The sequence below is a fragment of the Acanthisitta chloris genome, unplaced genomic scaffold (assembly GCF_000695815.1).
Source record: "Acanthisitta chloris isolate BGI_N310 unplaced genomic scaffold, ASM69581v1 scaffold10800, whole genome shotgun sequence".
In the NCBI taxonomy this organism is placed as follows: Eukaryota; Metazoa; Chordata; class Aves; order Passeriformes; family Acanthisittidae; genus Acanthisitta; species Acanthisitta chloris.
Genome location: NW_008653405.1, coordinates 65,676 through 84,906, shown reverse-complemented (window position 1 = coordinate 84,906; position 19,231 = coordinate 65,676). Strand labels below are relative to the sequence as shown.

Genomic DNA, 19,231 nt, shown 5'->3' with positions numbered 1-19,231 from the left:
AAATATATATATAAACTCTGCAGGCAAGTAGTACTTTGCTTTTTATTATTGAAGTCCTTTAAAAAAAAAAAACTCAGTCACTCAGTTAACATAGTATAGCCAGTAAATTAAGTTGAAAAGAGAAAATGTGAATGGAAAGACCATCCTTGACCATCTGTCGATGGCATTGACATCTGTTAGATCAGGGATTTTGATTTTCAGTTGCGAAGACCTTCGTCGTAAATGGCCCCTCTTGCTGTGGGTGCCTGTTCGTTCCGACGAGCGCCTGCCGAGGCTTTCCCGGTGGCAGCTCTGTTTTCTGTACTGGATTCCTGAGCTGTCAAAGGATATTGTTGAATTTCGGGCTTCTGTCACGCTGGTGGTGACCTCGTTGCTTGCCACCTCGTTGTGAATCTCCAGTGATGTCAGCAGGATGTTTCCATGGGTGTCCACCTAGGGGGAAAAATGGGAGTATGAATTCTTGCAAGAGACTTGACATCCATCAGCAGAATGTGGGTGTGTCTAAATCTCCAAACCAATACGTGTTTTAAGACAGAATGTATTCATTTTAAGCATGTGAATATCTTTAAAAAAACCCCAAAACCAGGACCACTCAGCTGCTTAAAAACTTTTACAAACATCATACTACCAACCATCCAGCACAAAACTGTAGTTGGCAAACTCAACCATGTTCCTCTCCTTCTAAGACAGCCACATTTTAAAGGATGGTGTAATTCAGCAAAACCTCTACATTGCTGATGATGAGGGGAGAGAGTAAGAGATGGATCCTCTTTCTGCTACAGTAGGAAATTAAACTGGACTAGTTTTTTTCATATCAGGGATCTCAAACCAGGTTAAAAAGTGCCTGTGAAGTCTGCTAAACACAAGAACAGTTCTGACGTGCCGAACGGTTGCATTTTGCAATCACAGAGCTTGCTTACAACTTCTCCTTCCAAAGTAATTTGCAGAGTTTTCTAATCATGTCAATGGTTAACTGCAGGCTTTCCTGCTTCACTAATTGATCTCAAAAAGCAATGAACTTAGACATGGAGGAAAGCTGCTGAACTGAGGAAACGGGTGTCACTCTTCGCTACCACCTCCGTATCCCAGAGGCAGTGAGCACAGAGCTGAGCACAGGTGAGCAATGCAATGCCATTTGCAGTAATTATGAGGAAGGTTCTGAGCCTTTAGAGTCTTTAACAAATTGTGGGACAAGCTCCCCAGTCCTTCTGAGCAGCAAAAGAGGAGCAGCACAGAGTTGGGTATGGCTCCTTCAATCCAGGAAAACGTTGAGTTCCCATGAGTGGCACTGATGAGAAATCCCAAGCAATGCAGTGTCTGTCAGTCCTGGGTGGTCAGTGGTGGGGCAGCACATCCCCTGAGCCCCAAGCTCTGCATGCTGAAGGGTATGCAGACAACAAAGCCTATGTAGGGATCAGCTCCAAATTTTCTGCCACTTTTGAAGCAAGGAAAATGATGGTTGAACGTAAAATAAATGCTGTGTGCTGAGTATTTTCAGATACTTAACACGTGTGACTCTGTTCAAGACAATTTAGTCCCCCATGTCAGAAATAGATAGTGAATCATGAAATACAGGATAATTTCCAGGTTTGCATGTGCAATTTAATTCATCCACAATTCATCCTGCAATTAATACACTTTTCTAGCCTGCCACATGATCTAGCTGTGCTAACTGTGTAGCAGTTGAACACCTCATCCTAGAAGCATCTCTTTAAAAGTGGTTGTGAAAAATAGCTATTGTCATGGCCTTTTGAAGCTTGCACAGTCATCTATTACCATGTCCTTTGCAAGCTTTGTGCGATGCATTAAAAGTATGTGTAGCTATGTGTCTGTCCATATGCATTTAACTTTTTTCACTCTTGCTAAAATTCTGTAAAATGGATATTCCTTTCATCAATTATTGAAGCTTCAGCTTATCTCTTCTCAGGGAAGACAATTATGATAGTACATCAGTAATGCTTTGCCAAGCTGCTTGCAAATGGAAAAAGAATAGAAAATGCTATGAATGATATAAAGGCAAGTAGAAAAAACACACTAAGGTATCCAACAAATCCTGCTGCTGTAGGCAATGGTACATTTTGCTGATGAGTACCTATAGATAAAAATAAAGAATATGAACCAAAATAATGGGGTGGAGAAGCCTCAGTGGTGATTAAGAAGAGTTTATTTTCTCCAAGACAGAAACCCTTTGGGTATAAAAGTAAGAGCTCAAGGATTGTAGAAAGGAGTTCATCCTGTTGAGCAGTATCTGTAACCAGGGAATAAACACAAGTGTAAAATATCATCACTACTTATGGTGGTCTTAGAGGAAACTGAATCAGTTCTTTTCCGTTCTTTTTTTTTTTTCAACAAACAGTACAAATTATGATGTAAAATATCTCCACAAACTGCATTTTCCTTATGAATCTTAAAATTAAATCTCTCATCCAGATCTCTCATCTCCATCTCCTTTCCCATCTCCTCCTTGGCTTTGAGAACTGTCCTTCAGCCTACTAAAACTGAACCATCAGAGACCATTGTGCTGGACTCCACCCTGAGAGCCTTACCTTCCCTCTGCAGGTCTCTAGTCCCTTTCTTTCCACCACCACACGTTCCAGCTGCTCTTTCCTTCAGGGCTTCCTGATCTTTCCCAATTGAGTCTACCACCCATGGGTACTTTCTCCTTCTACACTGAGCCTGGATTGTCTGCAGAGAGCTGTTGGCTGAAAGCTTGTGTTATGGAGAGTACACATATGTATTCAGACTTCTCATTCCACTTATTTCCTTGCACTGCACAGTCTTCTTCACCTTATCTGTCACCTCTACCTGTCACCCTAACATGGCTTCTGCCTTTGATGTGTCCATGACGCTACTACCACTTTTCACTGTTTGACACTGCATCTAGAAATCAAACCAGGTGGTCAAGAAAGTTGCAATGTTTGTGTAAATTCTTTGTCTGAAGGTACCATTATATCCTATGAAATTGCATGACAGCGTATATTTTTCTCAAAATGACACATCAAATATATTTGGAAACAAACTTTTGAAATGCATCTCTGTCAATGGAGCAACAGCCTTGCATATCAAGTATGAGGAAGAAGCAGATGGAGAGAAGAAGAGGTTTGCAGAAACTAAATTAGGCCCTGGTCCACACATACTCTTGAGACTTATTCCCTCAAATTGCTTCCTTCAGAGGTTTTGGATAAACCATCTAAGCCCTCAACAACATTATAGCACTGTATGCTAATACACTGTGACAATCTGAAGGTGATGTCTTGAGGTATGAATACTTAGTACACGAAGCACGTTTGAAAGTATTTGCACATAAACATGACTTCTGAATGATTTAAGCAGTGATTTAAATTACTTTGACAAAGGTACACAAGCTCTCTCAATGAATAAAGAAGCAAACCAATAATGGCAGGGTATCCCATGCAAGTCAACTCATGTTTACCTGAATACACAGGGAAGGCAAAATCCTCCATGAGTGAACATGAGTGTTGTTCAGTGGCTCCAGGCAAAATGTTATCCCGGGTATAGATACAGATTAAGAAAAGTAGCTGAATGGATTACAGTCATGGCTACACATGACAAACAAGGCCAATGTCTTTGATAAAACTTTAGTTTTACTCCTTATGAGCCTTAGAATGCAATTTCATCACCTGGCTCAAAAATGCCACAGTCTGTGCAGTGGAAATTCTCCCCAAAATGTTAACATGAGGCTTTACTCTCAAACACTTTTAAATCAGGGAATTGACATTGTGGATTTGGCCAATTTCCCATCACTCTTTACCATTCTTCTTTAACCAAAATATTTCTGGTTTTGGACTTCTCTGCTCACCCTGCGCTTCCATTCTTGTAGCCTCCTTTCTGCCCACTGTGCCTCCACCTGAAGCCATTCCTTCCTGTTTCCCCACTGTGGTCTCCACAGTTGGTACATCTCCTCTCCAGGACAAGCAAGGGCTGGTTGTTTCCATAGAGTGTTTCCCAGCAAGCTCATCAAAACAGATGAAAACAGCTGAGAACCATATCATTAATTAATTCCCTGCTGAATCAGCATGGATGCAAAGATGCAAAACTAATGCTTTTATTTCAGAATCCATTTTAATCAAACCCCATCCCTCCCACCTCTGAACAACTACAGCTCCTGCACCAGGGTGAAGTGACTGAATCTCACATAATTCCATTTGGAGGCTGAGAAGCAGATTCACTTTTGAAGGTTCATCATTCAACTATACGTATTACCATACATATGAAAACTTCAGAGACTCTAACAGCCTAAAGTTCTGATTGTAAGCCACCTAACTGAAGCCAGAAAGAGAAGAATTAAGATAATGCTCACTAAGAACGTGGTCCTTGCTCTTGGAGGAGCACCATGTCACCAATGGGCTCAACATGGATTGTATGTTCTAGGTCTGAAACTTCAATGCCCTTTTACATATGGAAAGTCCTGAACCTACTTCCTAATTCTACCCAAGCTCCTGGCTCATTTAGGTAGGTTAGGTTTCCTTTTTTAAGAAATTAAATACAAGCTGCTATTGAATACCTTTCCCCAGTCAAGATTCTTGGAAAACTTCAGCTCTAATGCCAGTTTGAAAACACTTCACTGGGGTCAGGAAACTACCATAAGGCTTGATTTACTATTAGGTAGTATTTGAATTGTTTCAAGTTCATTTAGTTCTCTGTTTAATATCCCATAAATTTTAAGGGGTATGTTACAATGAAATCTCTTTTATCTTGTAAGTCTTTCACCTTACTACACAAAAAGAGGAAGCATTTTCCTCAAACCCCACAGGTATGTTTAGTAGTTCATCAAGCCTAAATTTTTAAATACCATGTAAACACTTTCCATCATGTGAAGCAATATAAATGCAAATCGTGGCTTTAAATAACATCAAGAAAAGCTGTCTCTGTAGTTAGTCTTTTACATCAAAATTAGTATTCAAGTACATACAGAATCACAGAATATTCAGAGTTGGAAGGGACACACAAGGATCATTGAAGTCCAACTCCTGGCCCTGCATCTCCAAGAATCACACCCTGTGCCTGGGAGCACTGTCCAAATCCTTCTTGAACTCTGCCAGGATTGGTGCTGGGACCACTGCCCTGGGGAGCTGTTCCAGTGCCCAACCATCCTATGAGTGAAGAACCTTTTCCTAATATCTAACCTAAACCTCCCCTGGCACAACTTCAGGCCATTCCCTCAGGTCCTGCCACTGGTTACCAGAGAGAAGTGATCATGTCTGCCCCACTGCTTGACTTTGTGAGAAGGTTGTGTACTGAGATGAGGTCTCCCCTCAGTCTCCTTCCCATGATGTGTTTACCCAGCTGAATGATGGACATTTTGTCCAGAAGGATACTGTGAGAGATGCTATCAAAAGCTTGACTGTAATCCAAAAACCTTAAATCCACAAAAAAAAATCCCACGAAACAGATCTCCACTTGAAACTGTAGTAAAATTGAAGTAATTTTTTGTGGAAATTATAATCTAGACTCCATCTAGCAATTCTCACCTGATCTGCTCTGGTGCAAGTGTCTCTGGTTTTGCAAGGGGTAAACTACCTAACAGCAATTTTCATCTTCTTATACACAGATGACTTTCCAACACAAAGAACAAGATGCAATCAAGCCCTAAGTGTTATTTGTGCTTAAAGCAAAATTCACTGACCACATTATGCCTTGGGTATTTTAAAAATGATTTAAAACTGCAAGCACAACAAAAATTTCAGAACCATTTAAATATGCTTGTATTAATGAGTAAGCACCAAAAAAAAATTAAAGAAATATTTATGTTATATCAGCCTAGTAGATGAGCCCAGGAGACCCAGCAGAACTGGGAAGATGTCAAGATCTTGAAAAACAAGAAAAGGATGAAGAAGAAAATAAATTAGGAACTTCTGTATTATCATCAATGTCTACCAAGTAAGAATGACATTTGACAATTAACCTTGATGTATCTGAACAGTGGAACAAAAAGAAATAAATGCATGGTCCTTCCTTGCCCTGTATTTCACAGTCTGGATCCTTACAGTACAATTCTTACAGTCTCAGGGCTGTACTAGCAATTGCACATACAATCTTTCTTACTCTCTCTGGATTTGCACGATTCATACTTGTGCAAAATGGATGCAGAACAAAATTAGTACATGTATGAGTCTCCCAGTACACACTGAATGTCCCATCACAAGCTACAGGATGAGAGCTCTTCCCACAAGAACTGTGCTCATCGCCCTTGACAGATACATTTCAAAATTTGGCACCTACTCAGCACACTAATGTTTCAAAAATATCCCACTGTTCAAAACAGCACCGAGAAAAGTATCCAGGAAAGATGAAGATGCACAGGAGAACACTGCCAGCTTTGCTATTCTCATACTTCCCAATTTAAACCAAGTGATAATTCCAACACAGGAGCCAAGATACTCACTTGCAGAATAAAATCCCACTTATGAGAAGGGTTGCTGCAATTAACAATTCTTTCAAAGTGCTAAGTAGATGAGAGTGGCCTGAGCCTCTATTCTCAGCAATGCCTGGTGGGAAGCTGCTGCCTTGGCCGACCGCGGGGGTTTGAGCCAGGAATCTCCAGAGCTAAAAAAACATGCAGGGACTGCCTGATGAGAAGGGCCTTTTTATAAAGGGTTAGGAATTATTTTTGTTCAAAGGAAGCTCTTCCCACATGTCTGACAGCCATAGGGGGTTGAAGCTTGAATGAGCTTGTGTGGTACTTACCCTCGTGATTGATACCCCAGGGCTGAACTTTTGGTCCCACCAAACCGAAAACATAAACTGCTACAGCTTGAACTAAGAAGCAATGTTTTTAGCAGGGGACTGTAACAAATCATAACCTCTGTGGAGGCCCAGAAGGAGGAAGGTCCAAAACACATGCTCACCATCTGAGCTACTACTTACACCAGTAGCCTCTGCCACAGGAGTGAGCAGCAAGTGAGAAGGGGATTGCCTTAGAGCTCTCTCTTGCTGATTGAGTTGCAAATTAGGCTGTGTCTGAGTCTTACTTAAAAGAAACATTTCATGCAGCAAAATTGAAAGTTTTGGGAGCTACAAATGAAGCATGGATCTGCAGCTGCAAGCAGGAGAAACAGAATGGATTTGTAATGATGGTGATTAATTTTCGAAGGAAAACATTTTTACAGGCCACCTATTTTTTTTCTGAGTTTCCCCACGGTCAGAGGACTTTAATTTAGGCATAGATACCACAGCCAGAAGAAATATTTTATAACAATCAAAATTCTTCCTTTACCCTAGAGCTTGCCCTCATGTGAAGGTTTTAAAAACAGAGTTTTCAATCCAAAACCAGCACACGTATGACCATTGGTTGTACACCCCAAAAAAAGCAGCATTCTCTGTTTGTCTCAGGAACTATGGCTTATGGCTGGAACAGTTTGGTGAGGAATACTATTTACAGTGCATTATCTGAAATAAGATGTGGTGCAAAAGCAGTCGAAAGAAGAGACGGCTAAGTGTGAAATTTTCTTTTTAGTCAGCGGCTGATCCACAGATGAGTCATTTGTAAAGGCTCACTCAGGTTTCATCTCATCACCAGCTCTGAGTCTTCTGAAACCTTTTGCAGAGATTGTTTAGCCAGACGTGCCTCAGCCATCACACCACCTTTGGCAGTGCTACAAGAGAGCACAAGGCAGAGTTTCCCTCTCCCCACTGCTTTTCTTTGTCACCTCTGCAAGACGAGGATACAGGCTGTGCCATTTCCATGCTGCAAGGGCACTGCTTGGCCTTGCATCTAGAGCCACTGGGCCCTTTGGCATCAATACCCAGAGAGAGCTGGACTTCAAGCCATAACAGGAGCAGTGAAGCCAAGAGGTACAGACAGTGCTCAGTGGCAGCAGCTGGTGGAGCTCTCCTCAGCACAGCCAGCCTGAGTGTCAGTGTATCAGGAATAACTCAGACAGAAGCACCCAAAACCCTGGCACTGGAGAGCCATGGCTATAGCAGCAGCAACTTGGAGATGGCTGTACCAGTTTTGGCTTTTCAAAGCCACAACCTCTGGTGCAGGACAGTGCAAATGCAGAGGTTAGAAAGAAGAGTTCCTGAGCATGAAGAGTGGCTGCTCTGCAAAGCAATTATCAAATAAAACACAAACATACCCACATCTGTGGATTTTGTGGCCTAGAACATTTTGGGTATTAAAACTCTCCTGCTCTACAGTCAGATAAGACTAGGAGGGCATGAAAAGGCCTTTTGCTACTGTAAGAGGAGTGTTTCTAACCAAGCTTGCACTCCAGACTTCAGTCCTCTGACACAAAAAAATGAACTACAATACTAGTCTCCATGCTGTATCTACTGATTTCCACAGGCTAAACCACTTCTGAGTGAAAATAACATGCCATTTCCTCTCAGCTTTCTTCCATTCTTCTTACCTGAGAGAGACACTGCTTCAGCAGCACTCCCAGGCAGGTATCCTAGCTCAGGGCCTGAGCTCCAGGCAATATTTTGAGTTGCCTCTGCTCTTCTTGTGCTGCCTCCAACACAAACAAGTGATTCCCACAGCACCACAGCCTCTCCTGGCCCAGGCTGGGCCTGACACAGCACAGAGCTGTTCTGTCACTACACACACAGTGATGTGGACAATAAATGGACTAATGTTTATTTATTTATTTGGTTCAGTTTGGCTTATGTTTTGCTTTGTTCTTCTAGTGCCCTAAGCTAGCACCCTAAATCAGTGACAGGGAGCTCATGCACACAGTTCACAGACAAGGAAATTCGATTTCTAAAACAAAACAGCGACACAAATCAACCCAAAACAGTAGTCAGAAACAAACTAATAAAAATGCCTTCTTCCAGTTTTGCATTTGAACCCTTTGCAAACTCCTTTCCAGCACAGCATATATTCTGACACTCATGAGAAAGTGGTGATAGTTGCAAAGTGCCTTATCCCTTTCCTTAAAAGTGCTCAGCCCCAAATCACATGAGATCTGAAGTATTTCCCACGATTAGAAAACTTCCCTTTCTGAATGGAATTACACTTCACGAAGCCTGAGGCCTCACCAAAACCACAAAATCAATAATTTCATTGAACCTGTGCAAAGCAGTGCTCATCTTTGTGAGCCTCCTCAGCACTTAATTTCATTGAACCTGTGCAAAGCAGTGTTCATCTTTGTGAGCCTCCCTTACTGTGCAGTATGCTCAGTACACCCAGCACTCGAGTACCAAGTCCAAAGCAAGAACTCAGCAACTGTTATTTCCATCAGATTCAATGACCTTCAAGAGCCACCAACAGAGAGATTAGAAGTTAATCCCTCTTTACTGTCCCTGAAGAGGTCAGAACCAAGGCTGCAAAGCTTTCAGCTACTGTCTTCCATAGGAAATATGTCAAAACCTCTAGCACAACCAGCTGTTCTGCCCCATGCATGGTTATCTCTACAGCATGGTACATGGTGGGCATGACCCAGGAGCATGGAAACCATTTTCATGTTCCTGTTTCAGGGCAGTGGTGTCTCAAAGCCCTGGTAAACTCTGTCCAAAGCAGATCTGCTAGATGTATTTTCCCTGAGATGCTCACCCTGAAATTAATGGGACGTCTTACTTGTTCTGACCAATTCCTGCTCCTTTGCATTTGCCAGTGTTTCTCAAATGAGACACTCAAATCTGACATCCTGCATCCACTGAACCTGCATTTTCTGTCTATGCTTTGTTTGAAAGGAATATTTCCAACCAGCTCTGCCTAATGTTTCTGGCTGTTCCTGTTGCATGTTGGCACTGCTTCTCTGGAGGTTCTGTATCCAGGAACTGCAACCAACTCTGTTGACTTCACCAGCTGAGGCTTGGGGACAAAATGTTTTCTACACAGAATGGGATCATGCCTCACTATTTATCCTGTGCCATTTATTTACAGTCACTATGAGTGTATATGATCCTACAAAGCATACAGAGTTCCCTTTCACTGCTGGGAGTCCAAGGGGAAAAGTAACACATGCTTTTAACTCTGGTCTGCTGAATTTTTATCCTTATTTCATAGAATCATAGAATTACTTAGGTTGGAAAAGACCTCTATGGCCATCAAGTCCCACTGCTAACCCAGCACCGTGTTCACCACTCAACCATGTCCCCAAGTGCCACATCCACGTGCCTTTTGAATGCTTTCAAGGATGGTGGTTCCACCACTTCCCTAGGCAGCCTGACTACCTTTTCTGTGAAGAAATGTTTCCTAATAACCATTCTAATCCTTTCCTGGTGCAACTTGAGGCAACTTCTTCTTGTCCTGTCATTTGCTCCATGGGACAAGAGACCAACACCCACCTCACTACAACCATGTGTCTAAGTGCCACATCTACATGTCTTTTAAATATCTCCAGGGATGGTGACTCAACCACTTTCCTGGGCAGCCTGTTCCAATGTTTGACAACCCTTTCTGTAAAGAATTTTTTCATTCATGAATGGTTGATATTAAACCAGCAGAAAAGTCAGAACAGTGCATGGTATTTGCTTAGGATGCTCTGGAAACAAAAGGGTGTAAGTCAAAAGCAAGAAAAAAAAAGGTTGATATATGGTATGATCAGACCTGGGATACCAATGTGGCATGAATTTGGTATCAAAATCTATATTTTCTTTGGTTAAAGTACTAATGATTATTATGACAAAATAGATGAATTGATCTCAAGCTCAAACCATCAGACATGGGGTGGTATTGTGCCCATTGACAAGACTTGTACTGAGTTGTGTAAATCATTTAAATGGATGAGATTCACCAGATGGTTTCCACCAGGAGAACTGAACCTTAGTGCTCACATCTGCATTACCTGCTTGCAGCTAAAATCTTCTCCATTGCTTTCAATTCTGATACTCTTTTATTTCCCCATCTGTAGTTTTTATTATTATGACTATTTATTTTTCCAGGAAAGGGAGTTAATCTTTCTGATATCTTAGTTCTAAGCAGTGCTGACAACTGTGATGAGGATTTGGTTTCATAACACAGTGGGCAAAAATGTGTTTATTGGTTCAGAATTATTTCACAGATATGAGTCTTGATAATTAGGTGTAGTTCTGCATCACATTTGCTATGGCAGACAGAGTCATTAGGATCAAAAAATATAGCTTGAAATTACTTTTATTACAGTGGTATTTAATAAACAGGTAGTAGCTTTGTCACTGTGAACTCTTCTAATTCATAGCTAACAGAGAAAACAGTTTTACTCGACAGAACTGAATGAAAGAGCCTCACTGGGAGCATTTTAGTAAAAAAAAAATGTTCTATTCAAACTGACATGGCTTGTTAACATCATATACTGTTGAATACCTTGAATTTTTCTTCCAAAGATAACAAAAAAAGGGTATTCACTGGATGAAGTAATACTCCAGGCAAGGAAACAGGCTGGAGCACAATGAGCACAGACCTTGCCAACACCATCCTTCAGAAATCAGCCTGAAAGTTTCTCTAGGAATCATACTTTTCTGCTGGCCTTAAGCAGCAGCAGATGACAATGCCACACACAGTGTTCAACTGTGCTGGCCAATTAATTAGCATGGCAGAACTATTCCTTTATCTGTTCTCTCCCATGGTAAAAGCATCTGCTCTAACTGAAGGGATGAAAAATGTGTTCAGATCCTGGAGTCCCTTACGTAGGGAATGGTACTTAAAATCATAGTTAAATTATATTTGATTTAGACAAATAAAGGCCTTTGTGGATCTAAGCCTTTATTTTCAAGCCAGCCTCACTCACATTGTCTTCTTCTCACAGCTACTTGTCATACAGATCATAGTCACTTCTATGACTGCATGACTAAATATATTCCTCTATGTTGGTTCTTGAAAATAAAAATGCCAAAATTTGTCCACAAAAAGATGATGTGGTTGGTGACATTTTTATGTAGGCTTTTTTGATTTATTTCATACAGATAGTCTTGGTAATAAAAGAATAGAGAGAATATATATAGATTAAAGAAACCTACCCTGTTGCCTTCAAACCTTGAGCGATCGTTGTTTGCCTTTGTTGTTTTTTCTGCAAGTTTCTTCTGCCTTTGAGGGCCTTTTCCAAAGAAAATGTAGTTGACAAAGGCGTATTCAAGTAAGGCCAAGAAGACAAACACGAAGCAGCCCATGAGATACATATCAATGGCTTTAACATATGGAATTTTAGGCAAAGTCTCTCGCAGGTGAGTGTTGATTGTTGTCATAGTCAGCACAGTTGTAATCCCTACACAAAGGAAAAAAAGAGCACATATCTTACAACTCCAAGCATACCATGCTTCAACTTTATTTACCTTCTTGACAAATTTGCCTTGTCAGTGTGAAGAAGCTTAAAAATTTGTGGAAGATACCTTGCAGGTGACATCACTGCAAATGAAAGGAAAACGAAAGCTCGATGCATTATTATTCTGTTACAATTAATTCCTTCATATGCTCAGGAGGAACAGCTAACAGGGGGGTCTGGCACCACTGCTTTGACTTGATGTAACTTCATGGAAGCCAGTTTAGCTTTCTGAAGATCTGTTCTATGAAGAGCAAACTGATCTGCAACAGGAAGAGTGTTCATATAGATGGTGAAGGACTTCCCTCACATGCAGTTTTAAATTTCTAGGAGTTGAGCAGTTGGTTGATGCTAATCCTGTAGGGCCCCTGTAGTAGATGGAGAGAGACAGGTACCTTTCTAGAGCAGTTCATCCCATCTATTTTAGACACTTATTTCAGAAAAGGACAATGTATAAACAGAATTTGAGGTGACTAGAGCAGTAGGCTAGTTACATAGAAAGAAGTGAGGTGAGCAATGAGAAGCAGACAGGTATGTGTATTTGTGCAAAGAAAAAGGAGGCAGAGCAGCATTTTTAAAGTGGCCAACTGGACAGTAAAAAATATCTAGGCAAATCTATAAGGTATGTCAAGCCCTCATTTATTTACCTGTGGATGGACATAGCACCTGAAAATATATTACAGAGCACTGTTTTGAAAATCTGGAAGGAAAATAATTTATTGTCATTCTGCTTGAATTCACAATAAACTGCAGGATCTGTATCTCTGCTGGAAATTTTATAGGAATTGCAAATCACAGGTGGCTGAAAACACTGATTTGTGGAATAAGTCTACATTTGAAGGCAAGGCATTCTAATGGGTACCCTCCATTATTATTTTCTCTGATTCCATAATTATACCATCAGTTTTTAAGCAGTCACTAAAATGCAGGCAGAACAAAAACAAAGGACAAAAGCAAATTGCTGCCATATAATAAAGCACAGCTTCTTTTACCTGAAGAGACAGAAATAAAGACAACGCAACTCAAAATCAAGCTGTTGTTGTAAACAGTGTCACTCCAGGGAGCTGCAGTAGTACCCTGTGAGATTCTGTAACAGATATTTTGTATATTTAGTAGGTCAGCGTCATGTGGTTTTCAGTGCTTTTCCTCTAAACTGTGAAACAAAAGTGTGTTGATGTCAGATGTTTGGTGACCCAGAAGATTAAGCATGCTGAATAGAAAGGTGGCTATCACTAACCAAAGGGAAATACATTCCCCGGGAGATCCTGACATCCTGCAGGCAAAAGTCCTTCTGAAGATCAATAATTTATTTTAAAGCACAGCTGGAGGAGATGCAGCTGACACTCCCCTATGATAAAAAAAATAAGATAATCTTCTGATTACAGCCCTTCCCAAAAGCCAGAACTTGAGAGATTATTCTTCTCCTCGATCAAAGGACTGAATTTAGGAAATTCTAGGGCTAACTAACAGAATTGATAGGTGTGAATATTTCTCAAGATCAGCCCTCGTAGCAGCCTCTATCTGCAGTCCAGAGCACACAGTCCCTGGAAAGAGTTGGCCTTTGCTCCATGCCTTGGCATCACTCTAGAGACAACTTTTGGTTCAGTGCAGCAAGGGACCAGGGACAGAGCAAAACATGCAGTGAATGAACTAGAATCAGGCTCTTGCAGAGAATAGAACCTTCCTGCAGGGGCTGAGTAAAAGCTTGTCACTGTGTCCCTAAGAATTGCACAGAGAATGCTTCCTCTAACAAACACCCAGACCAGAGGGATACCTTCTCTGTACTGTGCTTTTCAGAGCTAGTTACCCATGTCCAAAGGTGCTATATTGCCTTTAAACTTTGCTACCACTTCATATCAGCTTCAGACTCACAAGAGGAGCTACAGAAAGGAGCACAGGATTAGACCCATGGTACTTTATTATACAAACATCACAGACATAATCACCAAGGCATTAATTATGTTCTCAGAAGAAAATATTAGATGGAACTTCGTCCTCTCAAAAGGACTTTCTATCAATCAGAAATAGAACATCTGGTCTCCTGAGCCTGCCTGACTTTTGTTCTAATATTTGTATTACAGTACTTGAGGAACTTGTGCTACACAGAAATAGGCCACATGAGACAGTCCTGTTCCTTAAACAAGGGAAAATCTCATGAACCTACTGTAGAAGGGCATGGAATGTCACTGGGTTTGGTAACTTCTGTCTAACCAGCTGTTCTCTTCAGACCTGGCCAGTATGTAAAATCTAGATGCTGACTGATGCACTTGAAGTGCTCCCCTCACTTGGTCATAGTGTCTTCAGGGTGGATCTTTGGGAGCCAGTCGATAATTTACGAATACATCCGAGATGTTTGGACTCTATGCCCCATTTGCTATAAAGCTACTGCAACCTGCTAAACATACACCAGCTGCTGAGTGGTAGTGCCAGATTGTGCCATGCCCATATGCATCAGGTGATCCCCAGAATCTGCAGAATTACTGTGCAGTAACTGCAGTTAATCCACAATAACTTTAGGTACTCAAGTTCAGATGCAAGGATGTAATATTATACAGCACAAAGGTGTATCTATGGCTACCCTGCCTGCTTTGCTATGTGGGACCTGCCAGGGACAGGGTACAGAAATGGGGAACCATATGGACATGGGTTGGAGTCTGGGGGTGCTGAATCTGCAGAATTACTGTGCAGTAACTGCAGTTAATCCACAATAACTTTAGGTACTCAAGTTCAGATGCAAGGATGTAATATTATACAGCACAAAGGTGTATCTATGGCTACCCTGCCTGCTTTGCTATGTGGGACCTGCCAGGGACAGGGTACAGAAATGGGGAACCATATGGACATGGGTTGGAGTCTGGGGGTGCTGCATTACAGGACAGGAAAATAAGGGAACTAAGGAATATGTTCTGGTACATTACAGGAAAATAAGGGAACTAAGGAATATGTTCTTGCTTTAAGAAGAGAGTACAGCAGGAAGTTAGTACAGACCTAGTGACAAGTTTTGGGAAGGAAGATATGAACTATTGGGAACACAGGATTGAAGACAGAATTTGGGATGAGATGAGAGGCAGCAGTATTCATAAGGACTTATAGATCCATTTAATCTTCCTTAGCTACAGTTATGCCTAAGTATGCTTCTGGAAAAGATGAAATATTTGCTGTGAGATACTGTCATAGAATCATGGAATGGTTTGGCTTGGAAGGGACCTTAAATATCACCTACTTCCAACTCCACTGTGATGGGCAGGGACACCTTCCACTAGACCAGGTTGCTCGAAGTCCCATCCAACCTGGCCTTCACACTTCCAGGGGTCAGGCATCCAGACCTTCTCTGGGCAACCTGTTCCAGTACCTCAGCACCCTCACAGTAAAGAATTTCTTCCTAATATCTAACCTAAGCCTACCCTCTTTGAATTTAAAGCCATTTCCCCTTGTCCTATCACTACATGACTTTGTACAGTCACTCTCCAGCTCTCTTGTAGGTCCTCTATAGGTACTGGATGGTGCTTTAAGGTCCCCCCAGAGCCTTATCTTCTTCATTCTGAACAAGCTCAACTCTCTTGGCAATTCCTTGACAGGAAAGGTGCTCCAGCCCCCTGATCATCTTTGTGTCCCTCCTTTGGACTCCCTTCAACTGGTTCATGACCTTCTTATGTTGGGGACCCCAAACCTGGACCCAGTAGTCCAGGTGGGGTCTCAGGAGAGCAGAGCAGAGGGAGAGAATCACCTCCCTCAGCCTGCTGGCCACACTGCTTTTGATGCAGCCCAGGACACAGTTGGCTTTCTGGGCTGCAAGTGCACATTACCAGGTCATGTTGAGCTTCTCAGCAACCAACACCACAAAGTGCTCCTCAGGATTGCTCTCAGTCCATTCTCCACCCAGTCTGTAGCTGTGCTTTGGATTGCCCTGACCCAGGTGCAGGGCCTTGTACTTGGCCTTGCTGAACTCCTTGTGGTTCATGTGTGTCCACTTCTCAAGCCTGACCAGGTCCCTCTGGATGGCATCCCTTCCCTCGAGCATGTCAGTTGCACAGATTTCTAGCCACCTTCCCTTATTTAAAGGATACTTTGATCTGAAAAAGTATTGGACAGGGATCACCAACCTGTACCAAATCCATGTCGCTTTGTCATAAGGCAAATGGCACTTGGAGCTGTCATAAACATGCACTTAACATACAATGTATGATGAGGGTTAGGTGGAATGTTATGGGCCATAGCTGACGTGCCCTGTGCACTGAATTAGCAATGGTTCTTGAAGTCTGTTCCTGCCAGTGTCAGTTAAAGCACTCACGACGTCAGGAGGAGGCTTGGAGCCACATTTGTCTTCCCACACTGAGTTGGACTAAAATCCCACACTCAAGAATGACTGTGGAGCTGCTCTCCTAGATGAAAGCTACTGACAACAACATTAACTTTGATGAGAACTAGTCTGGGACCTGTATGAGCAGCTTATGTCAGAGATTTAGTGGTAGATAGTCTTGCATGCAGGGGAAAACATCACTTTTGAGGCAATACTGGATGACATGATTTTGATGTAAATTATTTTGGAATATCAAAGCACTGACATCACGTTGCAGTCTTTAACAACCTCTGAAGGCTACATTCAGTCTGACATTTTAATGTCCCACTCATTCTTAGCACATACCAAGGGCAACTCTTGCTGCTGATGCATCATAATTGATCCAGAATGACACCCATGATAAAATGGTAATCAGTATGGAGGGCATGTAGGTTTGGAGAATAAAGTATCCAATATTCCTCTTCAACCTGAAGCTCAGTGAGAGTCTTGGATAGGCACCTGAGGATAGAGAGGGGAAAACAGAGTCACTTATACTGAAGAAAAGACACTTCTGGATAGTTGCCTTCAGTTTCCACAGAAACTAAAGCATAAACAGTTTATGGGGTACTATGACATCTGCAGAACAGTAGGGAAAACACCTTCACTGTATTACTGGTTGGTATTAAAAGAAACCTTGCAGTGAAAATAGTGATATCCAAGCAATTTGTATTTGGGAAGAAAAGAGAGAAAGTTGCTTTGGATTACTGAACAGATGGGTGAGCAGTGGTTAGTTTTTAAAAGCAAATGCTTGGGTCTACAAGTAAAATGCTTATCCAAATACACAGTTTTCTGTACAGCATTTCTATTGTGAGGATTAGTAGTGCATAGTTTTTTATTTGCAATGAAGAGCTGTTCATGAGCTGCAACTTCTTCATTAGATCTAAACTATGAGAAACATGCTACCTGTGGTGTCAAAGTGTAATGAATCCCAGGGAGGAAAAGCCTTCAGATCTAACATTAATTACAGCCAGACAGAATATTTCTTCCAAAAATATTTTCAGAAAAAAAAAGTTGAATTTTTATGTGTGTATACATATATAGGATTCATGAACTGATACAAATGGAGCAAACAAATAATTAAAATAAAAATAATGTCGATATTTCAAACAAAATATTTTATTACTTAACTTCAAATTGGTGTATTTTAAAATTGGTGTTAATCCTGCTCGATACATTTGATACATTTACAAATCTCAAACAGTTAAAAAAATTGTGACTTCTTTCACGATGCAAAGACGATTGAATCTGAGTAAAGCTGTCTAAGAAAAAGGTGCTCATTTGCATATTAGCTCCATAATTTCAGTTTTAGTGCTACCAGCCTTAGATATGATACTTCCAACAGCTCATCTAAAAGCTCTACTTAGTCAACATCCTAAAGAACATTTCAGTATTTACTGAGAAGCCAACTAGATATTAGATCACTTCCCACTCATTCTAATGCAAATATGTGCAAGAAAAGAAAGATTACATCGAGAGACAAATAAAATATTACAAACTTCCCTTTAAATTATGTTCACGTTTGCGTATGATCTTAAGAAATTATATTTGCCCATATACACACGAATGATGGATTTCCTGGGAGAAAGTGAAAGAAGGAATAGAAAACTTTAGATTTCTCTTCATCATATTCCTGCTAAGTTTGGTATACTTTGAGTCATACACCAGAAGAAATGCTACACCATTTCCAGGCAGCAGGAACATCAAGGGAGTGTCAAACATTTGCAAATATCCTTAACTGTTTTATCAAACAACCTCAGAAGAGCTATCGCTGGGAAAAGCAAGATCTGGTAGATGTATTTGGTTGCTGTGATTACTTCAATCAGTAGTAATTTTTTCCAGGATGAAATGTCTCCTAGTTTCACCAATAGAAAAATATTGGTGGAGTCAGAAGGATGTATTTCTTCCTGAAAATCAGACCAAGCCTTTCTGCTGTCTAAAGCAGTCAACACAATTTTCAGCAAAGAATCATTTATACTGTAGCTTGCCTAATATCTTCATTCTACAATGAACAATGTTTCATTTCAAAAGACATGTTCTCTCATTGAAACCAGAGCTGCTTCCTTTGCTAACAAAGCTTAACCTTTCCATTAAGCTTCTTAGGAAAAGGTTTTGATGGCCATGTGTCTGCAGACTATGTAAATAAAACAGGAGCATGTCCTGCTAGCATGAAATATGTTAAAAATGCAGCAGACCTGATCACCTTTCTGCAATAAGAGTAGACCATCAGACAGAAATCTTGATAAAGATCTGTTGAGAGAAATTATTTCATATAATACACCACCTGCACAAAGGATTCTCTATAAATCTCTATTAAACTTCCCAAAAGTCCTGTCTAGGTCTGGATATCTGTGGAACATAATTGGTAGAGATGATGAATGAAAAATCTCCCATAAAATAATGATAAAAATCTTTGATTAAATAGTGTGAAGGATTTATTCAAGAAAGTTCAGTAGAACTGAATCACTGAATCAAAGCCGTTTCTTGGTTGCTCCAGTGCCAAGGACACTGGATGCATTTGGGGAAGTTCAGAGAAAGAAGAGAGCACTTTGCTGTTGATAAAGCACAGAAATGGTGGAGGTGAAGGAGGCATGTATCAACAGTGGAGAGAAGTAATGTGTCACATATATCAGTAATGTTCAGTAATGACATCCCAAACTGAGAAAAAGTATAACAGAGTGAACTTTAGCCATTA

General features: G+C 41.0%; 1 protein-coding gene across 2 annotated transcripts in view; it reads right to left on the bottom strand.

Annotated features, from left to right (window-relative positions):
• Positions 1–4: 4 nt before the first annotated feature.
• Positions 5–19,231, bottom strand: part of LOC103808123 (gamma-aminobutyric acid receptor subunit beta-3) — a 33,830-nt gene continuing 14,603 nt past the window's right edge. The window contains exons 4-7 of one of the 2 annotated variants that reach the window (XM_009080898.1): positions 16,846–16,998; positions 11,898–12,146; positions 5,493–5,500; positions 82–432 (exon numbers count right to left, since the gene is read on the bottom strand). In XM_009080898.1, coding sequence (XP_009079146.1) covers positions 82–432; positions 5,493–5,500; positions 11,898–12,146; positions 16,846–16,998 — 761 coding nt within the window. Of the gene's footprint in view, positions 433–5,492; positions 5,501–11,897; positions 12,147–16,845; positions 16,999–19,231 lie in introns of both variants that reach the window. The other variant, XM_009080891.1, reaches the window with a different exon arrangement.